Here is a 24,624-nt window from a genome sequence, read left to right as displayed (position 1 = left end):
TTAAGTAGACTGATGCCTCTATAGTTTGTTCAGTTTAGAGGGTTTCCTTTTTGCAGTAATGGGCACACAATACTGAGATTCCATTCATGGGGCATGCTTACATATAAGTTGGTGAAAACTCCTTACTAAACTATCTCCAGTGGCTTTGTTAGACTTCAGCTATGATACGGAAATCCTTACCTCGTCTAAGTCGGGAAGACGGATATGCTGGCTTTTATCGTCTATGTTGAATGCAGTGTTGTTGCGGATGTACAAATTTTGACATTTTGAGTCTCACATCCGCGGATGCGGATGCGTATTTTAGAATTTATTAAATAATAAAAATTTCAATTCCGTAATTGAAGGAAAATTGTATTGATTATCTTTGCGTTTAATAATTAAATTTGCAGCCTTCTCAGACTGCAATCTGTTTCTTAGTGGAACGTATATTAATCCAGCTCCACTAAATAATTGTTCGCTGGGAACACTGGCTGGTGGAGGTGTTAAATACCTCAGTGCAACTTTGGAGAGCCTTTTAAAGTCTGTTCGATGGACTTTGCACCAATCAAGTGGATTATTATCCAATTCTAGTCTTTTTTTATTTCGGTAACTTGCTAACTCCCTTCGGAGAAGTGCTTCGGGACAAGCGTTATCAGATTATTCTTCACCTTCGTCTTCAGTTGATGAATCTAGCATCATTGCCATATCGCTTCTGAAGCAAACCTTGTAACTTAAACCGGACGTTCCTGGTTCCGAATGTAAAGTTTCATCCATTTTCGAGGGTCTAAGTGTGTTGAAATCGCACACAAATCGTTGTCTTGCAAAGATGAAAATTTGGTTGAAAAATGAGTTTTCAGATTTAAGGCTGCCAGCCGAATGGCATCAGTGTCCGATGCTTTTGATAAGTATTCATCAAGTTTTTTCTTAAGCATTTGAATTATAGAAATCACAGATATATATGATTTAAGCGCCTAAGAGCTGTTTATTTCACGAGTAGCTTCTTTAAAAGGTTTGAGTAGTTTAAGACAGCTTTCAATTATTTTCCACTCTTCTGGCAAAATTGGTTCAATATTGTTGTCATTTGCATAAAGACTTAATGCATCTTTTATCTTGGAAAAACGCTTACAAAAGTAGAATGTAGTAAAATATTCCAGCGTGTCACACAGTCCTGGAGTACTTTGTTGCTATTTTTCGAATTTGAAAAAAAAACTTTAAAAACATCCGCATCCGCAACAAACTCCGGAACAGTTTATGCGGATGCGGATGCGAATGGGGATGTTGGAATTATTGCGAATAATCCGCAATTGTGGATGCGGATGCGAATATTCGTAACATCCCTAGTTGAATGTAACATCCTGCCTGACAGAGGAATGTGCAGAAATGATTCTTCCATAGCCTCAGCATTGACTGTGGTCCCACTATGATGTTTCCACTTTCCTCTTTGAAGCCTTCGGTTCAAGGTTTATGTTCTTGTGAATTTCGTTCCACCTACTTAAAAACTTTCGAGCTTCATATCTGCTTTTGAACTTCTCAACATCTTCGACCGCACGCTTCTCATGCTCTCTCTTTTTCTTCTTCTGAGAAGTCGGTGTTCTTCTCTCCTCTCCTGCTTATATAGCTCGTGAGCAGTTCTCTTCCTTTTGCATATAGGAGTTGTCATTTTTTTATTTTATTCAATATCTAGGAAAAATTGTTTGTCGTTTGACAATTTTCTAGAATAAAATGGTTGACAAAATAACAATTATAATACAATAATTAATATCCTTCCGTTTATAACACACGGCATAATAATTTCCTTTGAATTAAACATGTTTTCCTTGAAAACTGCTGTAGGTAAAATTAAATTGAATATGTTTTCAAAATTAAAGTTAATTGAATATTAACTTCTTCCAAAAATTAACTTTAACAACCCAAAAAGTATAATAGTTTCTATGAAGTAACAACTAAAAAAACAACTAAACAAAAATTTAATATGATTTAATCAATAAATTTTTGTTTTTGATTAATTTTATATCGCAGATAACTCTGAAAATATAAACATATGCATACCTCCCTATATTTATACTTATAACATTCTATTCGAACAATTTATTTTATGGTTTCAATCAATTTCAATAAAATAATCAAATTTCGTTCTATAAATTTCAAATGCCACAATCAAAGGGTTTGTCCAAAACAAATTTTCCATATTTCCACAGAAATGTTGTGTGTGTGTAATGCATGTGATGCGAATGCGGTCAAATTGCATATTTTGTAATTTTTGGACAGAGGTTATCCACTGCAATATATTGCCACATCCCCCAAAGCATTAACTGTCACCAAACAAAACTTTACGCTGCTGTCGGCAGTCGTTGACATGGAGATACACCTATTTACATGTAAAATATGTGTACTCGTAGAATAAAGTATACATAGTTTTGAAAACAGAAATTTCGACAAAATTAAATCCATGGCTGCGTACCACGCAGTTGCACTTTTTTGAAAGTGCTGAAACATGTGGAGGAAAAATATTGAATTTAAAAAGAATAACGAAACATTTGTTATGGAAACACAAAATTTGTTGGTTATTATTTCTGTGCCCTCAAGGAAGAACAACAACAAAACAATTAAAGGAGATGGGATACATTTGGGCTATAAGCAATGGGTCGTGAGCCTGCTGGAAAAGAGTACTACCCAATTCAAAGCGATTATTTGTAAAAGAAATTTGACATCTTTGAATTTAATTCGTAAACGCACCTTTTCACAAATCATCAAACTGTCATTGTCAATTTATTCTGTAAGCTCAACATTTGTATTCTGGTAAAAAAGTTGTGACCGCAACTTTAAAGGTAATATTGGTTTAGTTATAAGGCCGCGTTTCCACTTGCAAGTCAACTCGCGGAAGTCTTGCAGAAGTTTCTTGCAGTCGCGTTTACATTGTCATGTGAATTCTTGCAATTTCTTCTGCAATAAATGTCTTGCAAGAAGCTCGCGCAACATACTGTCGCAATTTATTGCAGATGTATTTACACCAGGAGAGCAATTAATGTCGCCAGAAATCCGGTTGTTTACTTAAAATTGTGAAGTCATGGCGAGAAAACGTCAAAGATTAGCAGCTGCGATGATAATTTTATTATTAAAAAAGAAAAAAAGATCAACTTGGGTTCGAGATTGGATTTTAAAAAGACGGGAAGCTGGTGCCTTCTATAATTTATTAAATGAATTGAATACAGAAGATGTTCAGCAATACTTCAATTTCACTCTGATGACCGTAATTGATTTGGAAGTTTTGCTATTAAAAGTGGGTCCTATTATAAAAAACAAGACACTCGATTCCGTGAGTCAATATCACCGAAGGAAAGACTCTTGTTGACTCTGCGATTCTTAGCAGCTGGTAAGTACAGTACATACATATAATGAAATAGTATGAAACTCTTCCGCGATCTTATTAAGAACAGAATTTTTTTAATTCGGTCCTTGTAATTTTCGTCCCGGTTATTCCATAAACATGGATTACACTCGTAAACTTCAATTAAATGCATAACTTCTTCGCGAGGCCATTCACGACCTTTTATCTTACTCATTTTGTATGTGTAAAGCAAAGACGTCAACCAGCTACTTGCGCGAGATATACGAAAGTGTTTCGATAAGCTGCAAGAACTGTCGCGAGTCGATACAAATGTGTTTAAACTAGCAATTAATTGCACTTGCAAATACTCGCAAGAAGTTATGAAAGTACTGTCGCGATAGAAATTGCTTGGTAGTTTCCACTTGCAATTCACTGTCGGACAGACTTGCAGAAGTTTTCTTGCAAATGGAAACGCGGCCTAAGAATTTAGACTTAGTTATCAAAAATTGGGCCCAACAAACCAACAGCTTCAAACGTGCCCTTGATGGTCACATGAATGAAGTCGAGTTCTATTTATATGTAAATGTTTTGATTGTTTGTAATTCAAGCCAATAATAAAGTTTTTTGAAATTATCAAATTGTTTGCGTTCTGTTTAAAAAAAAGTTGTCAAGTCTTTATTGGAAAATCCGGTGTATTTAAATTGTGACCATTTAAGAAAAAACGTAACCTAAATTAAAAAGATGGGGTCGTACTGATTTTGCACTTATAAGATTCGAAACGCTTATTTGTGAAGTCTTTTGACATAAGAAAGCCCCTCAAGAAAAAGTCTAAAGGAGTCAAGTCAAATGATCTTGGTTGTCAATTTACTGCTCAGTTTATCGATTGTGTCTTAAGTTGTGTTACATGTAGCACCATCCTGTTGAAACCATGTGTCGTCAGTGTCCATATCATATAATTCAGGCCACAGAAAGTTGATGATCGTCGATCTTTAGTGATCACCCATTTTCAAAGAAATTCGGACCAATGACGCCTACAGCCCAAAATCCACATCAAATAGTACATTTAACATTTGGAAGCATTGGCGTCCCGAAACAATTTTGTTGATTCACGTATCCATTCACCCAAAAATTATCATTATTGCTTAAGATGGTTTCTTGACCTCGTACGGGTGTTGGCCGATTGTTCACTGAGCCGGTAGGCTCGAATTTGGCCACAAAAGGTTGAATACTCGCCTGTTTCTATATTATAAACACAATTTTGGTCGGTTTTGAAAGTTGAGTCTTTTTGTTGCAGAGCAGATAGCTACCTCTACAATTCTGCGGACCTGTAAAGGAACGCCCAAACCACTTGTTGAGGGGCAGGATCTTACACCTTCTGCATGGAAGGCTCATAGAGGATAAAGCTTTGATGCCATATCTTCCCAACATTTTTGGGTAACCACAGCCACCACAATACTCCCAATAGAGAGTCGTTACTCATTGATGGCTGAGATGAAGAAGCCAAAGGGTCGGAGGCCCCCTACATTAGGGTGTAGCGAAATTTGTTTTTTTTTTCAATTTTTTTTTTGTTTCTTGTACTCAAAATTTTTACCCAATGTATTAATTCTAAATTTGATACTTTAAAAATAGAAAAAAGAACAAGAATTGAATTCTGAAATAAATTTAATTGCTCCCAGCCTCCCGTACGGTTGCGATTTTGTTTCAAAAAACGGTAGTTCTTACCTGGATTTGATCTTTGCTCTTATGTAGCCATCTCGTGCCTCCTGTCCGCAAACAGATAATAAGGCTTCTGTAACAAGCTTAACGCAACGTTCTACTGCTTGAGTGTGACAAGGCAACTTCTGCAAAAACATTAAATTGCCCTTTGAAGATATCATGTTCGATATTTCTGTATCGCTGTATTTCATTGTCATTGGTGGTTCGGTTACTTTTTCCTTCGATCAGTTTATTAATTCGTAGTAATTAGATGCATCTATTTGTAGCTTAAGAAGTTGAAGCTCACGAACTTCATTGCCGTTTCTGAGTTGTCTTGCCTCTTTGTTAATCTTGTTAATGCAAGTGCCACTCATAGATAGTGGCATCGGAGGTGTGTTACGCTTTAACGACAGGAGGCAGCATTGAGTACTGTCGTCGGCGAAACTGGTTAATGGATTAGAAGATCATTTATGAATATAAGAAAGAGTGTCTTAGATAAAACTTTCTACAAAACTATATAAAGATTTGTTCCACTGTTCGGTGAGATGAACCATGAGATCACCAGCGGACCTATTGCTATGAAAACCATACTGTCGGTCATTAAGAAGCTTCAATTCTTCAAGATATTTCTTGAGCTGATAATTAATCAGCGTTTCCATGACCCTGGGAAGAACGGTGTGAGTGCTATTGGACGATTATTAGAGGGAGAGGAGGATTCGCCTTTTTTAGGGACAGGCTGGACAAATGCCATTTTCCATTCGCTCGCAAAGAGACCTGTAGAGTAGGAAAGATGGAAAAGCTTACGCAGTGGTTTTGCCAGCGATAAAGAACACCTCTTCAGAACAATTGGGGAAATACTATCCAGGCCAGCGGATTTATGTATGTCAAGGTCTTTCAGTACACTTGCACCTGTACGAGTGCGAAAAAATATTCGTCCCATAGAATCATTTCCGCTCTCAAGAACAGAAGGACTCATGACACTTTCCGGTAGCGTCGAATTAACAGCAAACTGTACTGCAAGCAAATTGGCTTTATCAATCGAGCTTACATAGAGACTGTCATTGTGGATGAGCGTTGGAACCGAGGATAACGTGGTGTTTCATATGTTTTTTACAAATGACCAGACATTTTTACTACCTTTGGGATATTTAAGTTTTTATTTATTTTTTATTATTTAAGATCATGTAAATTGTCCTAATAAAGGGTCACCAGTTAACAATACAGGAACAAAAAAATTGCTTGTGTTACATTAAGTTTTGTTAAACGGTCTTCTGGATGAATGCAGCCCTAATAACATAATCGAAGGGAAGTTTCAAAGTTGAAATAAATAGTGGGGACATAAACGTCTCCAATAAAAGCTAAGGAAGCCGATCAACTTTCAACCTTGGAGCAGTACGCTTTCCGTTCGTTTGCTATTGCCTTGGAAAACATTCCATTGGCTTTGGCCGAAAACAGTGGTCTTCATCCAATTGAGACCCTCTCCGAGTTGAAATCCCGCCAGGTTGCCGAGAAGTTACCCAGTCTGGGTGTGGATTGCATGCTGACAGGCGATTCTGACATGAAGAACCATCATGTTATCGAGTCTCTGAATTCCAAGAAACAACAGCTCCTCTTGGCCACACAGCTGGTTAAGATGATCCTTAAGATCGACGATGTGCGAACAAAGCAAGATAATGAGTACTAGTCTTCATATTAGACTTGTCCTGTTCTTGTTCCCATTTTTGTGTACTCTTCACTTCATTCATTAATATTGTTCAAGGCGTTTTTGTTTTTCTTATTCTAGAGGAAATAAAGAACTTGAAAAGACCACACATTTAATTTGAGGAACTAAATAGATGTTTAAAACTCGTTTCAGAAAAAATCTTAGTACTTTTTCAATTTCTTCGTTGTGCTGAAAACCGCATAACACAAAACTGATTTAGAAGTTGCCTCCAACAGCTTAAACTGAGTTCTTTTGCATTGATAAAGGTCATGCATGTGCTACTAAGTGCTGTTTTTGCTTATTGCAACTTTGTGGTAAGATGGCTATTCATATTTAAGTTTGAGGTTATTAACTTCCCATAGGAAGTTATTGTAATGGGTCCGATTTGACATTTCTCCACGTTTCAAGGTCAATAGAGTCGAAATGAATGATTTTTAGAAATATGTCTGTGCGTGCGTGTGTATGTACGTTCGTACGTCCGTAGGTTCAAGACGTTTTTTTCGTCGTCCATAGCTCAAGAACCAGAAAAATTGTCACTTTCAAAATTTTACGACTAAAATATGATTTCATATCCAAAACCATTTTGCCCAACGAAAAATAATGTTTTTCACATCTGATAAAATTTTGGGAAAAATCGTACAGTACATTTTTTCATAAAAAATAAAATCTACAAAAAATAGTACGCAAATCTTAAAAAATTGATACGATACATATAGACAAACTTTTAAGCAAGACAAATTGACAGACGGGATGGGAAGTTATCAGTGTGGGTCGCATCATAGCCTCTTTTTACTTTAAGTTCTAGCAATAGCCTCTTTGACTTCCTCCAAACATATGTGATGGTCTAGGGAATCATTTACAACTAAAGTCGTGGCATATTGTATTATTGAACCGTTGTTTCTAGGGCAAAGAAGTTTGCAGAAGTGGTCTTTAACGATATTAGGATGTAAACAAACCCCAATATTGATGGGTCTTATAACTATCCAAAAATATTTTCCATTGCTTGTGTTCGAAGAACTTACTTAAATAAGTAATTTTTCTTTGAACTTTCGAAACATATTAAGTATCTTGAATGCTTTATGCTAGAGTTTTGACATTCATGTGTAAAGCTGTAATAAATGTACAAATAATTTATGTTATAAATGTACAAACAATTTATGTAATAAATGTACAAATAATTTATGTTATAAATGTACAAATAATTTATGTTATAAATTTACAAATAATTTAATGCTGGTAACCCCATCAATATGCTATTAAGCTAAAATGACATTTGTAAGTTTTAGTACAGGCAGTTATTGTCTGACTACCGAACAAGAAGGACGCCAATAAAAAATTAAACAACCTGAGAAGAATAAGTTTTTAATTTATACAAGCCCAACGCTTACATGGTGTCAGAAGACAATGGCAAATAATAGACTTCCAATTGAACTGGACTGCTCCAACCTTGTTAAGGAATGGCCTATGTGGAAGAGAACATTCCTTATGTTCATGATGGCAAATGGTAAGATGGACGAAGGGGAGCCAACGAAAATAGCTAATTTTCTCTGGTTGATCGGTCCTCGTGCTATGGAAATATATAATACTTTATTTCCCAACGATGGAACACTTCCTGGCATAGTTGGCAACGAGCAAAATCCTGAAGAGGTTGCAGAAGGCGAAGAAGCTCCGCCGAACATCGAAAGAACATTAAATGATGTTTTACAAGCGTTCGATAATTATTGTGTCCCGTTAAAAAATGTTACCATGGAATCATTCAAATATAACACCATCGTCCAACGGGAAAAACAACCGTTTGCTGAATTCGAAACAGAACTACGCAAACAAATTCAATACTGTGAATTCAAATGTCATTGCGGTGCTTCATATGAAGAACGGATGCTGAGAGACCGCATCATAATTGGCATTGCAGATAAGAAGTTACAACTTAAGCTTCTTGATGGAAGAAATGAATCACTGAAAACTGTGGTGGACACCTGCAAGGTATTTGAAGCTGCCTACACCAACAAAAAACTTTTGGAAACCAATCAACAACAACAAGTTCACCATGTTACAAGTGAACAACCAACATTATCGGACTCTATCAATGCGATTTCTCGTCACTGTTATAACTGTGGACATCAACCATTTTCAACAGCACATTTGCGGGAATGTAAAGCAAACAACATCGTCTGCAGCACATGTGGAAAAAAGGGGCACTTTAGTAAATGGTGCAAAAAGGGAAGCAACAACAAAATGGGAAGCAAAACGGAAAACAAAAAACTGGACAACAAGTTGGATAAAAAAGCTGTAAAAGCCCTTTCTGGAGGGAATTCTTGGATTGAATCAGACTCAGGTATTTTTAATGTAAAGCATATTGATGGGTTGAAAGTAAATTTGAAATATATTTGTAGATTAAGTAAGAATATGTCAATTAATTCAAGATGGACTAAGAAGTACCAAATTAATAATGAAATTGTGGAATTTAAAATCGATACCGGTGCAGATGTGAACTGCGTCCCTCTGAGTTTAATTAAAAAAATTAATATTAAATTGAATAACGAAGAAAAAAAGTTTTGTGTTACCGATTATAATGGGAATGAAATAAAAGTTTTTGGTTCTGTTAAATTAATTTGTGTTGATCCAATTTCTCAAATGGAACAATCTGCTCTATTTTTTGTTGTTGACGATACATGTGAGCCCATACTTGGCTTGAAAACGTCTGTTACGTTTAATTTAATAACAAGACTAGATGTGAATACTCTCGTTTGTTTACCAAAGACTGCGGATAAATTCATTACTGAAAATAAAGATCTTTTTGGTGGGTTAGGCGCATTGCCGGGCAACGTAAATATTAAATTAGTGGAAAACGCAAAACCAGTTTTAAATTACAAAAAACGTATTCCTTTAAGTTTAGTAACAAAATTAAAGCAGGAATTAAAAGAAATGATTCGTATAGGAGTCATCTCACCAGTTGATTACGCTACTGAGTGGGTGAATAATCTTCAGGTTGTTGAAAAACCTAATGGAAAGTTGCGTCTATGCCTAGACCCCAAACCATTAAATGCCTGTATTAAGAGGGAACATTTTTTAATTCCAACCATAGATGATTTTATTAGCAAATTAAATGGAAAACGAGTTTTCACGGTACTTGATTTGGCAAGTGGGTTTTGGCATATGAAACTCGACAAAAGTAGTTCTGATCTCACTACATTCATGACTCCGTTTGGTAGATATAAATTCAATAGGGTACCTTTTGGCTTAAACTGTGCTCCTGAAATTTTTCAGCGCAAAATGGTACAAATATTTGGTGACATTCCCGGGGTTGTAGTGTATTTTGATGATATTGGAATTGCTGGGGAAACGGAGTCAGAACACGATAGTATATTAAAAATTGTCATTGAACGTGCGCGTGCGAACAATATAAAGTTTAATTCAGAAAAAATTCAATATAGAAAAACACAAGTAAAATTTATGGGTCATATTTTAGAAAACGGTAAAATAAAACCTCCAGAAACGTATTGCAATGCAATTTTAAATATGAAAAAACCAGAAAACAAACATGATATTATGCGACTGTTAGGACTCTTTAAGTACTTAGGGAAATTCATTCCGAACTTATCGCAAAAAACTGCTTCATTACGTTATTTGACCCATAACAATGTTAAGTTTTGTTGGACATCGGATCATGAAACTGAAATGAAAAATCTTTTAAAAATTATTGCGTCTAATCCGGTTTTGTCAGTTTATGACCCAAATAAGCCTGTGATCGTGCAAACGGATGCATCTAAGGATGGTCTGGGTTGTGTTTTAACACAAGATGGTCATCCTGTCGCATATGCTTCACGCACCTTGAGTAAAAGCGAACAAAAGTGGGCTCAAATTGAAAAAGAGCTTTTAGCGGTCGTTTTTTCATGTCAGAGATTTCATTTCTTTTTATACGGTCGAGATTTTACCGTTGAAAGTGATCATAAGCCACTTGAAGTTCTAATTAAACGCAGTATTGATGACGTATCACCGCGATTGCAGCGAATGTTTATGTTTTTATTAAAGTATCCTTTAATGGAATTAATTTATAAACCCGGAAAGCAAATGTTGGTAGCTGACTGCCTTTCACGAGCGCAATTATCGGAGGATTCTGAATTCAGTGATTTATCGGGTGTAATACATATGGTTACAAAATCTGCATGTTTATCAAAGCAAAACTTAGATCTGTATTTATCAGTTTTTGAACAGGATGAACAATATAGTCGTATACGAAAATATGTTACGAATGGCTGGGCAACATTTCACCAACTTGATAATTTCTCTAAAAAATTTCACAAATATAAAGATGAGTTACATTGTGAAAATGGACTCTTATTTAAGGATCATCGATTGGTAATCCCGTCTGAACTACAAGAAAAAATATGTAAGATGGTTCATGAGTCACATTTAGGTATCGAAAAAACACTTTCATCGGCAAGAATGAAGTATTTTTGGCCGGGAATGTCGCAGCAAATAAAAGAAATAGTTTTATCTTGTGATATTTGCGAAAAATTTAAAAGAAACAATCAGAAAGAACCTTTAGTTCAAGAAATATCACCAGAATACCCATTTCATATAGTAGCTATGGATTTGTTCCAATATGCAGGTCATGATTTTGTATCATTAATTGATTCATATTCCAATTTTATCTTTGCGGAACAACTTAAAAATAAGACATCAAAGCATATTATTGAAGTAATTTTGCGTTTATTCAACATAATTGGTTACCCTACAATTTTGAAATGTGATAATAATCCATTTAATTCATATGAATTTGAATTATTCGCAAGGGAATGTAACATAAACTTAAAATTTTCAAGTCCTCGGTATGCTCAAAGTAATGGACTTGCAGAAAAGGGTGTAGCTATCTCTAAGAACATTTTAAAACGATGTATTGAAACCGGAAACGTTGATCAATTCAGATATCGAATTTTGGAGTACAATTCGACTCCTATTGCAAGTATGCAATATTCACCATCTGAGTTATTCCTTGGTAGAAATGCAAAAACAAAACAACCAATTTCAAACGCACTACTGTGTCGAAACAATGTAAGTGAGCAGATTGTTCAAAATAAAATTGAAACGAAAAAGCAAAAACAAAAATACTACTATGATAGAAACGCAAAAACCTTGCCTGTCTTAAATATTGGTGATCGCGTTGTTTTTAAAAAAAATGAAAAAGGGTGGAACTATGGCACTGTAGTTGGTATCGTAAACAATAGATCCTATATTTTAAAAGACTGTTTTGATAATCACTATAGAAGAAATCGTAGATTTATTGCTAAGACATTTAATAATAACTTTGATACAAGTGATATGTTACTTGAAGAGCATATCAAAAGTCCTGTTACAAATAATTTAGAAAATTTGAAAGACATTAATATTGTGCCACCAGTAAATGGTGTTAAAAAATATCTAAATCAAAATAAAGATATCAATTATAATGTGAATGCGGATGAACCTGAACCAACGGCTGGGCCTATGAATCCAAATGATTCCAATCAGTTGACTAGTCAACCCGTCGGTGATTTAGGGTCAGAAACACCTGTAGATAATAAACCTGAAGATAATATACTTTCGAATAATGAAAATTATAGTACACGCAGTGGTCGAATTATTCGCCCACCCACTCGCTTTGGTTATGATTAGTTTTAGAAATTAAAAAAAAAAAAAAAAAAGAAGCGTGTAATAAATGTACAAATAATTTATGTTATAAATGTACAAACAATTTATGTAATAAATGTACAAATAATTTATGTTATAAATGTACAAATAATTTATGTTATAAATTTACAAATAATTTAATGCTGGTAACCCCATCAATATGCTATTAAGCTAAAATGACATTTGTAAGTTTTAGTACAGGCAGTTATTGTCTGACTACCGAACAAGAAGGACGCCAATAAAAAATTAAACAACCTGAGAAGAATAAGTTTTTAATTTATACAAGCCCAACGCTTACAAAAGCACTTCCAGTTTAGTAGCTGCTTCAAGAGATGCACCTGAGATAATTCTAAGGATAATTTTTGATGGAAAATTTCAATTGTGTGTTCTTTCAAAAAAAACCAAGGCTGGGGAATATAAAGCCCAACCTCTGCATACCTTACATCGTCTTTGCCCTTTCTTCAAATATTTCAATTATTTCTATGCAATTGTGAGTTACGTCGCTGATTACCCCAAGGCAAAAACTACATACTGAAGGACCTTTAATTTTTGCCTGGATATTTATATTTCACATAAACACTACGGAATTAAAGTACAAAAACAATCAAATAACAAACATTTCTGGCCAAAACAAAACATCAGCTAAACTCAATGCAGCTTAATAATAAAATCAGACTTGTTTGTTGGTACATTCCCTGCCATATACCAGTAGCTATATCCTAATGGCAACTTGCCTTGCCTGATGTACAACACAATTTCTGTTAGTTTAGTTTATAAAATTTCAACTCCATCCATCATGATCAGGCCTGACTTTATGCACAAGCACTTTTTAGGAACCCAACATAAAATAATAATCGCCTCTGCTTCCACTAAACTATGTAGTTATAGCATACAGCTGTCACTCATCAAGCTGGACATGAATGTGAATATACTGCATGTGCAGAGCTGCAACGAGGAGTGAGGTTTCCAAAACTGCTGATGGAATTTATTGGCATATAGGCTTGCGGTCAGTACCGCAGTACTCACCTCAGTCTGTATTATGGCCCTAATGGACTGGGTCAGTATGGTGAACGATGGCTATGACTATGGCATAGCGGTGCGGCGCAGCGTCATTGGCGGGCGTTGATGGTTCAAGTATACCAGCCACTAGCCAGCATCAGCTATCACTGCTTATAAGTTTGTATAGTGAAAGAACATATTGAGTCTAGGGGCTGGGTTGACTTTTTTGGAAGTGACATTTTCAATGAGCTCGCAATATTAAGTTTTTGAATTAAATTGTTTTCGTAGGGAAATCAATTATACACCCCATCTGGACGGAATTGCTCAATGGCTATAGCTCGTTCGTACGTTCAAAGAAGGTTTTTACTTGTATTTCTGCATTTATTTGATGCCACTACAACGGAACGAACCGAGCCGCACCGCACCATATCGTCCCCATTGTTCCATATAACTGCAAAGTTCAGATGGTGCATAAAATAAATACCATCAAGTATGGAATATAGGATCGGATCGTTTTTGGTCGGTTTGTTTGACTTTATTTTGTACAAGAGTGAAAATATTAATTGGGAAATTTTGAGGAAATTGTGGAAAATACTTTGCAGTGTGTTCAATATTTATGTAGGTTGGTACCTTTATAGGTCGAAACTGAAGCAACGAGTCAATTATTTGGTAACCGAGAAGAAAAAGTTAATTTTAAAATGATTTGATTTATTTTACCTTTACCTATCCAAAGCAGGTATAGGTTTATACTATGAGTGTAGACCGAAAATCCAAGATATGTAGGTTTCGAATAAAGAAGTTTTCATGGAAGTTTTAATTTAAACTTAAGGTCCATGAACTTTATGACCGCAGAAACTATATCATCCCGAACCAGCTTTGTGGTTGTGGTGTGCTATTGAGTCGAAGTTTTGATCGTGTCGATCTACCCTGGGTTTAATTTAGAAAGTTTTCAAACCCTTATAACAATTTTTTTTACATAAATTATTGAAACTTTGGGTAGGCTAGGATGGTGCTACGGCTTTACGCCCTTAATGGCTTTACCAATAGACAAGCAAGACGCCCTTCACTGGAGTCAAAATCGGCAGGCATAAAGCCCCTGGCGGCAATCAGATAGCCGGGAATAAGGATTATAGTTACGTTCAGAATAGCCCAAATCAGATTAAATACGAAAGCATCCCAGTTCGAAATTTTGGTGTAATACATGATGAGCAAATGAAAATCGAAGTATTTTTGACTTATTCGTCAAATGACTTAAATACCGCCGAACAATTATGGCCTGACATCGGCACTCTTTAATTTCATATTTTATTCTTAGGTGGCGCTACAGTCCTGTGTGAACTAGGGCCTCACCCAACAAACTTCTCCATCTAGCGTCCTTAGGTAGATGATGTCTCCAGTTTAGCGCTCCAAGTTGGATGAGGTCACTTTCCACTTGTGCGCGCTACCTGATTCGCGGTCTTTCTCAACTGCGCTGTCCTGTTTGTATGGATTCGAAGACTTTTCGGGCCGGAAGATTGGTTTCCATGCGCTCTACGTGACCCAGCCTTCTTAGTCGTTGGTCTTTTACCCTTCTGGCTCGTCGTTCCATCTACTCCTCCACTCCCTTTCGATGCATACGGGACCGTAGATCACACGAAGAATTTTTGTCTCGAAGCGACCCAAGGTGTTTTCATCCGCTTTTGTCATAGTCCATGCTTCTGCACCGAATAGCAGGACGGGGATGATAAGGGTCTTATATAGCAACACTTTGGTCCCTCGAGAGAGGACTTTACCACTCAATTCCTTTCTTATTTAAAGAAACAGCGGTTAGCAAGAGTTATTCTGCGTTTGATCTCAGCACTGGTGTTGTTTACAGCGGGGCCTAGGTAGACGAAGTCCTTGAGTACCTCAAAGTTACGTCTGTCGATTGTGACGTTTTGACCAAGACGTCGGTGTTGTATGTCCTTTCTAGATGACATCATGTACTTTGTTTTGCCCTCATTAACCGTTAAAACCATTTTTGCCGTTTCCCTTGACATCACGCTGAGTTCTCCCGATTATGTCAATGTCATCAGCATATGCTAGTAATTGGACAGACTTTGAAAGATAGTGCCTCTAGTGTTGACGTGTGAGATCTGCACTATTCTTTCAAGCACGGTGTTAAAAAAATCACATGACAGCGCATCACCTTTTCTAAAACCTTTTTTTACATCGAAAGGTTTCGTTAAGTTGTTTCCAACCCTTATGGAGCAGCTTGAATTCTCCATGGTCATCCTGCACAAACGGAAGAGTTTGCTCGTCCAGCTAGTTCCTGTAGATGGTGTCATATGTGGCCTTGAAATCGATGAAAAGATGGTGTGTCGATTTGGTGTTCTTGGGTTTTTTCGAGGATCTGCCGAAATGTGAATATTTGATCTACTTGAAAACCACACTGATAAGGACCTATCAGGTTGTCGACGATGGGCCTTAGACGGTCACATATTACGGCAGAGAAGATTTTATAAGCGATGTTAAGTAGACTGAATCCTCTATAGTTGGTACAGTTTAGAGGGTCTCCTTTTTTTAGGATTTTGCAAACAATACTGAGGTTCCATTAATCGGGCTTGCTTTCTTCCGACCATATCTTACAGATAAGTTGGTGCATGCTCCTAACCAACTTATCTCCAGCTGCTTTAAAGAGCTCGGCATTCAAGCCATCCGCTCCAGCGGCTTTATTAGACTTCAGCTTAGATATGGCAATCTTAACTTAGTCTAAGTCGGGAGGACGGGATTGTGGGCTTTCGCCGTCTATGTTGCATGGATCATCCTGCCTGACAGCGGAATTCAATTCGTCGTCGCCGTTATTCAGTCTGCAGAAGTGGTCCTTCCATATCCTCAGCATTGACTGCGGTTCCACTACCATGTTTCCACTTTCGTCTTTGCAGCCTTCGGTTCTAGGTTTATGTGCCTGTGAATTTCGTTTCACCAGTTCATAAAACTTTTGAACTTCATTCCTGCTTTTAAACCTGTCAACATCTTCGACCGCATGCTTCTCATGCCCTCTCTTTTCCCTTCTGAGAAGTCGGCGTTCCTCTCGCCTCTTCTACTCATAGAGCTCATGATCAGCTCTCGTCCTTTTATGCAGCGCTGCTTGGTGTGCCTGTTGGTTGGCTGCATTTGCATGCCGACATTCCTCATCAAACCAGGGGTTCCTTGTTGGTGTCTGTTTGAAACCCAGCACATCAGAGGCGGCTTCTCTGATTGCATCTTGGCAATGTTGAAACTGGTTTTCAATACATTGTGTTTGCGGCAAAGAACTTCGTGCGAGGTTACTTGTAACTCGGTCGAAAAAGGTTTTGGCGATCTCTGCCGATTGTACCCGTCGGCGTTGTACCTTCTCCCAGCTGCTCCCTGTTTTGCCTTGGGTCTGGAAATTCGAAGTGCTACCTTGGCTACAACGAGGTAGTGGTCCGAGTTGATGTTAGCTCCTCGGAATGTTCGTACATCCATGATGGTGGAAGCGTGTCTGGGGTGGATCGCAATATAGTCAATCTGGTTGACGGTAGATTGGTCTGGAGAAGTCCAAGTTCCTTTGTGGATGTTGTGGTGTGGAAATCGCGTACTGGCTACCATGACGTTTCGCCCCCAGCAAAATTTATGAGCCTGAATCCGTTGTAGGAAATGTTGTCGTGCAGCCTGTTCCTCCCGATTATTCCATTTTTGATTTTTATTTTGATATCGTAGCTGCTCATATGTTTTGCCTAAGAGCTCAAAGAACTTATCTTTTGTCTTCCTCTTCTGTGGGGGCTGTTAGGAGCCAGGTCTCCACGGGGGAATGCTTTGGAGTACTGGAAGAGGCTTCAGCACGCTTGTGATTGCACGGCTCAGCTCGGTGCGTGGGGTGGTTCTTGCCACCTCCCAGTACACCTCCTGCTCGACTAAACATTCATTTAATTCGTGCCTAAGGTAACTACAAAATGTAAATGACACAAACCTGAGAACTTTGACGATATCTAAAAGAAATTTGAAATCGGTGCTTCGAAATTAAGTTTAAAAAAAATCAAAAAAAAAATAAAATGACTAATCTAATATAATAAAAAAAAACCTTCACCAAGAAAAAATAATAATAATAATAATAATTAATAAAAAAAGAAATTATAAAAAAAATTAAAAGAAAACTAAACCCTAACTAAAACTAAAATAGAAAAAAATCTAAAAATGTAAACTTATTTTTCCTAAAGCACCTCTTTCTAACCCACCCAAATATCGTCACACTGAATCCCAAACGTTCGTCTGATGTTATTGACGAAAGTCTGGCCAGCCCGCCCAAGTATCATGAAGATACTTCCTTCGCTATCTCCATGGCCGAATGTAGCGGAAATAGCCCCTAAAATGACTCAAACAGTCACAAATTCGTCCGTCTCGAAAGTTAGTCTGTCATGTCGAAAGAAAATTCAGAATAGCATCTGGACGGCCTTGCCAAGCCTCCACACACCACTAGCTTCTCCAATTAGTACACCATTTTATTTTCAATGTTACTTCAAATTATAATTTTATTTATTAATTTTTCGGTCATTAAAAATAACAAAAAACTTAATCGAGTTCTCTTATTTTTACTTTCAAACAAAATTAATTGAACTAAAAAAAATGTATATAACACAAAAAAGGTTTAAATCTAAATTCATAAAAAAATTGACCTTAGAGGCTTTTACTTTTTGATCTTTTATCAAACTAAAAACAAAAAAAAAAGGTTCTTACTTACGATTTTCCTTAGTCCCTCGTCGTTCTGCCGGCAGCACGTTGAGACCTAGGTGTAGCACTTTCGCCACCACTGAATTTATTTTTTTCAAGTTTTTTTTTTTTTTATTTTTAGCCTATAAAATCACTTCTTTTTTTTTTAATTTAAACCGAATTTAAATAAAAAATTTAAAAACAATTTCAATTAGATAAAACAAATTTTAGAGAACTAGATTCACTGATTTGTACTTTTACGTTACTTAGATTAAATAAAAAAAATTTAAAGTTCTTCTTTCTTTCTGCACTTTTCTTCTTCAACTTTTTCTACTGGACACTATTTTTTTGTTTATATTTAAATCCCTTAATTTTCTTTCTTCGAGGGATATCTATATATATCTATTACTTGTAGATATAAAGTACCCTCTTTGAAACTACTTTAAGGGTCTTTGTAGTTATTTCCTTTGTTTCAGACAAAGGAATACTCCCACTTTGTTGAATGTCCTTCCTCAAAGTCATGAATTTAAAAGTTCAAAGGAGGTAACAAAAAAACTCCGCAGAGGCTCAGGCTTCTGCTACTAAAATTCCTGATCTTTGGATCTTCACCTGAACCTCTGCTGCTATATATATCTATATATATATTAATATCGCCAAAAAAAGTTTCTACAACTTGTCCAGATTTCCTGTCCAATTAAGTGGATGAAATTCACTCTTTATCTTTACTAAATTCCAATCACTTAAAATCGATAGATTTTAAATTAAAAAAAAACTGTTCGTTAAAACTCACTCGCCGTTAACACTTCTATTTTCTAAGTTATCAAACTTAAGAATGACCATAAAATCCCTAAGGCTAGTTCCTAGTCATTCTCCTATTAACTAAGTAAATAGTTACCACTACCTCTGAGTGAGATCGCTATTTTTCCACCCACAACTATTTTCCATCCCTATCACAGATAATTAACCCCCCTCATCCACGTCCAAGAAATCGTACTCACACATTCATACTACTACTACAGTCTTATATCTCTCAGTCTATTTCCTCTTCTATTACTCTAATCTCAATCTAATTCCTAAATTCCTAATTAATCCTATTATTTATCTTAACTTATTAATCTAATCTTTTCCTTATCAATCTAATATCGTAAATTATTTATTTAAATAAACTTTCATCTCATCCTGTATTAATACTACTTATCTTAGACTTGAACCATGGAAAAATTCATTTAAGTTCTTCTAGTGGATGAACAATCGTGTCTAATATATTCCTGCGCATGCGCTAGTAGAAGTTTTTCTATCCCCTTAACCCTTGCGTGAAAATGAGACAAAGCTACTATTGCATGCGCAGAACGAAATGACTAGATAGGGTAACACATAGGAATTGTCAAAAGAAAAAATCAAAACAAACATGGACGTACGTAGAGGAGCAGAAATTATGTTGGTAAGTATTATTAAATAAATTTAACTAATTTCTAGCAATAGTAATTATATTTTTATTATTGTTATTTCTTTTTCAGGTGTTCCTTAATATTTTCCTGTATAATCAAGGTAAGTCGCAACTACGTAGAGTGGTGAATTTGTGTCGCAAAGATTCGAATGTGAAAGTAATCGAATCCCTGCAAAACAACTTCATCACTTTGCATAGTTAATATATAATTATTATTTTTTTCTACTAAATTTATTTTTACTTTCAAAATAGAAATCAATCAGAGGACCATTGACCCATTCTGTAGGTGACAAGCCACCGAGGATGGATAAGGCCACCTCAGATAAAAAGGAAAATCGTCATCGTTGGAATGGCAGACGGTGTCGTCGCCGTCGCGCAGCCGCGCCGCCGCGTCGGCTATAGATATTCATATACATATGAGTATATGAACATTTATATGGCCACGCAACAGGGCGTACGCGCATATCAGGCTAATGTTGCCGAATTGTGCCTTGATGCGTATGGTCATGAGGTGCTCATTGATGCACCTAAAGCTCAAGACTTCTTGCCTTAGTCTGGCTCCAATGACGAAGCCGCATCGGCATCCAAGTAAGTGCTGTTGGTTTTCGTGGTAGCAATCACCATAGTAAATATCACAGTTTTTCCTGGATGGGGGTGATGTCTGTTTTATAGCGGTCTAGGGCCTCCTGTAATTCTTTGGCCGCACGTGATCTGTTAAGGGACCTAACTTCCACGTGCATATCCGAAGTTCGGTGTCCTTAATTCATTTGCATTGATTTTCAAGAGTAAGTCCGTCCGTATCCGAGGCGTGTTGGCTTTGCAACTATGAAAGCTTTTACGTGGCCAGGAAGTCACCGCGATGGCCCAACCCCCAACCTGGAGGGCGATCTGCATATAGATTCTGTATAACTCTTCCGAACTTCCATGACATTCCGTTACTATACAGCTTGTAGATAAACGCATGTCTATCGATCATATCAAATGCAGACTAAAGTCAACGAAAAACATATAGGTATATAGATTCTTGTTTTTATTTAGGAATGTTTCTGCAATACTTTTAATGGTAAAAATGTGGCCAAAAGTCCTAAAACCTGTCTTAAAGCCTGTTTGAAACTTCTTCAAGAGCTTTTTGTCTTCTATCCATTTATTAAAACGTTTTTGGAAAGTCAGCGTGAATATTTTATATGAAGCATTTAGAAAGGATATTCCTCTATAATTAGACACCTCGGCCAAGCTCCGTTTCTTATGAAATGATAGACTCCTTGAATTCGAGGAATGCTGCCTTCTTTAGCTTACATATTGCCTTGAAAGATCTATTAGCCAACAAATATTGATTTTGGAACTAGCCATCATTTGAATATCTGTATGCTTTTAGCCAGCTAAACGATAATTTCCGTGCCTTTCTACAGTCTACTTAAAACCATGGCTCTATGAAGTTCTTCCGGGCTTTGCTGTTGGCAGTTGACAGTTGAATACGACTCCTTGATTGGTTTATCCAGCTTGGATAAATCACAATTTCTTTGACTCAGCAGTGAGATATCAAGCCTTGCTTGCAGGCCACCACATAACCGAACCATATGTTAAGATTGGAGGTACTACGGCTGTGTACGTCCATTAAATCATCTTTGACTGAAGTCCCCAAGTTGTGCTGCAGGCGTAGAAGGCAACACAGGCCTTCTTAAAGCGTACTTCAATATTTAGTTTCCAGTTTAGTTAAGGGGCGAGTATAACTCCCATGGAAATAATCCATTCTTGAATGAAGTCTTCTACACCGAACTTAACGAGCGATTATTAGAGATTCGGCTGGAGAGGCTGTCCAGGTTCCATTATGCCTTTTTTAGAAATGAAGGATTACAATGTTCCTTCGATAAATCTTTGCTGAGCCTTGCGGAGTCCTTTATGTCTTCGATTGATTGACGATATTCTCTCGAGCCTTTTCTTTTGGCTGATGACAGGGCTTGCTTGTAAATTTTAAGAGATTCTTTATACGGTTGGTAGAATTTATGTTTGTGGCAGATATTGAAAATTGTCCTCGTCATTTTCCTTAGACTTGACAGTTCTTTATTCCACCAAGAAGGCAGAAACGTTTTCACCTTTGATTTAAGGTCTCCTATCGATTCAGTGAGATTCGGTAAGTTGCTTAGCTTGGAATTAGAAATCTGACTGAATTTCTTTCAGTTAGTTCTTTTGGGATTTTAATAAGGCGGAGGGTTTTTCGACTCGAAATTAATTTGAAAAAGAATCCACTTGTGATCCGAAACGAATTCAAAGGGGAAACTCTCAAATTCTAAACTAATAAATTACGGTTGTTTACTTAAGTAACATCAAGCACATACTCCCATTCATCATAATTTTCCGAGCTCGGAAAGACGAAAGTAAGAGTATTGCATATGTTAAAAATGGTCATATTATTTTCAATAATAAAATCAAAAAGTGACTAACCGCGTTCGTTGATCTCAGAGCTTCCCAAACGGTATGCCGACCATTTGCGTCGCCTCCGATCAGAAGGTTTGCCTTTTTGATTTTAGGTTCGATTATTATTTTGCACACCTCCTCCGGAGGTGATGGTGCATGATGGCACAGTAAAAAGATGCCAACAGCAAACCCTGCGTTTTCTTATCTTCAAATCTGACAACTGTCAGATCGGGAGTGATAAAATTTGGACATAAAAACCTTTTAAATGTTTCTTAGCTAAAATACAAATTCTGGGATTACCTTCGCCTTGATCTGCGTTTTTATAAAAGAGGTCGTATTGGTTGTCTTGGAGGCCTGGCACCTTGAGGCTGGTTATCCACGGTTCTTGGATAACGCCAATGTCGAAGTTTTTCTCCCTTAGAGTGCTTCAGATTAATCTGGATGACCTTGAGCGCGTTTTTTAATTATTTTTAGCTGCAGAGCTGGGGCCTGGCAACTCGCTGGGGATTTAGACTCCGCTTATAACATCGCAACCTCGACGTTGTCATCAGCTTTGTCGGTGTCTGTTCCCCGACCCTGCAGAATTTCAATTTTGGCATTTCTTATGCCAAAGCTAAGTTTGAACACCGCCTTTTCGAGAACCCCTAGACTCTACTCGCTAATCCTCAGAAGGTAAGAGGCGCTGGTCTTCTGCGGTTCTTCTTCTTTAACTACACCAGAATCGTGCATTGGGACCAGCGGATTTTGCCTTTGAAGACCACGGATCAGATCCTGTCCGCTTGGCTTTATGCTCATGAGCGGCAACCAAATGCGAGCCTTCGATTGTCCAGGGATGTCCTTAGCTAGGATAAGCTTGAGCTTAAAGCCCTCCCAGTCGTTGCTAACCTTAGCAATACTTTTTCTAAGGAAATCCCTAGAAAACCTGTCCGCACACCTAATTACCCTATTCTCCCTGAGCATCTCGTTAGAGTCAAAACTAGGGTAGGGGCCCTCACTGTTTGTTATAGTGTATGAACACACCATCTCAGAGAGCTTGCCCTCGATTAAGTTCCACAGGTTCAGCCTTTGCTGTTTTTGGAGAGCTCATCCACAATTGCTACATGGAGGTCATCCCTGACAACCTCACTAAGAGTACGCAGTTGCACTGCTCCAGAAGATGGTGCTTTCACTGGCTTTGTCCGGTCTTCAAGCTTGCTCTTTTTCTGAGACGTGCAGACCTCTACCTGAGATCTGTTTCGCTTAACGGCCTTTTCTCGGCTAAACCTAAGTTCATGAAGAGGAAATTCCATGAACTTAGCTTGAAATACTTCCTTATAACTCCCTGAATTCTATTTTTAGTTTTTTTTTTCATTTACTTGGTACTAAAATTTACAACTTTGAGTAACCTCTGTACCCATCCTTAATCCAAGCTCAAAAGCCAAGCCACCTGACAAGTAGTAATAAAATTCAATTATAATCAAAGTATCCTGCAATGAAAAATCACCTTTATAATAATGGATTTTCCTTTCATTATGATGGTGATGATGATGATAATGATGATTATCGTCATCATCAAAAGCAAAAGGTAAAAGTAAAATACCACAAGCTATTCCAAACTTCGGTCAAAATCACACCGACTAGCATTAAGGCATGCATCCTTATCCTAAAAGCCCCCCGAAGGCATACAAGAAAACAATTTGTTCTTCGGAGCTTGTGCGGTTTGGTCTGATGGTTTGCTGTTCCCTTAGTTCTTGCACATCCTTTATACATATATACTTATACTTACACGTATATATATATGATAGCAAACCATTCTCGCTAAAGCAATTTAACTAATTTATCAAGTTAATGAGGAAAGTTTTGTGTAGAAGTGTAATTCATTGGTAAGACAAGGACCAGACACAGGATCAGAATTTTCCCGACAACAAAAAAGCAAACCCAGGACCCAGTAAGTAAAAATGACAAGAATATAAAAGCTGCAAAAGGCAAGTTCAACAAATAAAAAAGTATTCTTCCATATTATATACACATAGGATATAATGTATGTTGGGTAGGTCTTGGTACCTATACATAATTTTCTAAGGGAAAACGAACCACAAGGCATATTAAATGAATACCGAAAGGAGATGGATTACTCGCAGCATTAACACTTAAATTACACTAATCTGGACATTTATGGTGCCCCTCAACAAGGGGAGGCCATCTGAAGGCGATTTGAAATATTCTGTGGCTTAAGCCTGGATTACCTTCATAAATTTTCTTTTTTGTCATGGGTCCAACTTTTGAACTGAGAGCATTCGAGAAATTCTTAGCTTTTGATTTTTTTAAATTAAAAAAAAAATATTAAGCTTGAATAACGATAGGACAGTTTTGTTTGTCTTAGCATGTGTCTAGAAGACAGCAAATATTAAGTCAAATACGTAACATAGTATGTATCCCGCATTTAAATTAATTTTTGTACATTGATGTGAAGTTGTTTCCAAAAGAGACTTTCGAATATTGACAGAAGTTGATAGCGAGCCATATTTTTGAATCTGTCACTTTGACAGTCATTTAAGCAATGTGTTAATAGTTTAAGGAAAGTTATCAAATCCATATAATTTGTATCGAGTTGTCAACTTCATTAATTGCCTTCTTCACTTTTACTTCCTGTTTATGTCTTTCTCTTTGATTTAACACTCTAACAGATAAGGACGTCTTTTAATAAAGTTATCATATAAA

The 24,624-nt window shown here is 36.9% G+C and overlaps 1 protein-coding gene across 1 annotated transcript; it reads left to right on the top strand.

Annotated features, from left to right (window-relative positions):
- Positions 1-7,830: 7,830 nt before the first annotated feature.
- Positions 7,831-9,226, top strand: LOC129943403 (uncharacterized). The gene is made up of 2 exons (XM_056052827.1): positions 7,831-9,039; positions 9,098-9,226. Exons 1-2 carry the CDS (start codon positions 8,109-8,111, stop codon positions 9,100-9,102), a joined length of 936 nt encoding a protein of 311 aa, XP_055908802.1. The 5' UTR covers positions 7,831-8,108; the 3' UTR covers positions 9,103-9,226.
- Positions 9,227-24,624: the final 15,398 nt, after the last annotated feature.

This window comes from Eupeodes corollae, chromosome 1 (assembly GCF_945859685.1).
Source record: "Eupeodes corollae chromosome 1, idEupCoro1.1, whole genome shotgun sequence".
Classification (NCBI taxonomy): domain Eukaryota; kingdom Metazoa; phylum Arthropoda; class Insecta; order Diptera; family Syrphidae; genus Eupeodes; species Eupeodes corollae.
Note: the sequence above shows the minus strand (reverse complement) of the source record. Positions and strands in the feature narration are given on the sequence as shown.

What these genes read in the sequence shown, in the direction of transcription:
- LOC129943403 (XM_056052827.1), top strand. Translation starts at nt 8,109, where the DNA reads ATGGCAAATAATAGACTTCCAATTGAACTGGACTGCTCCAACCTTGTT.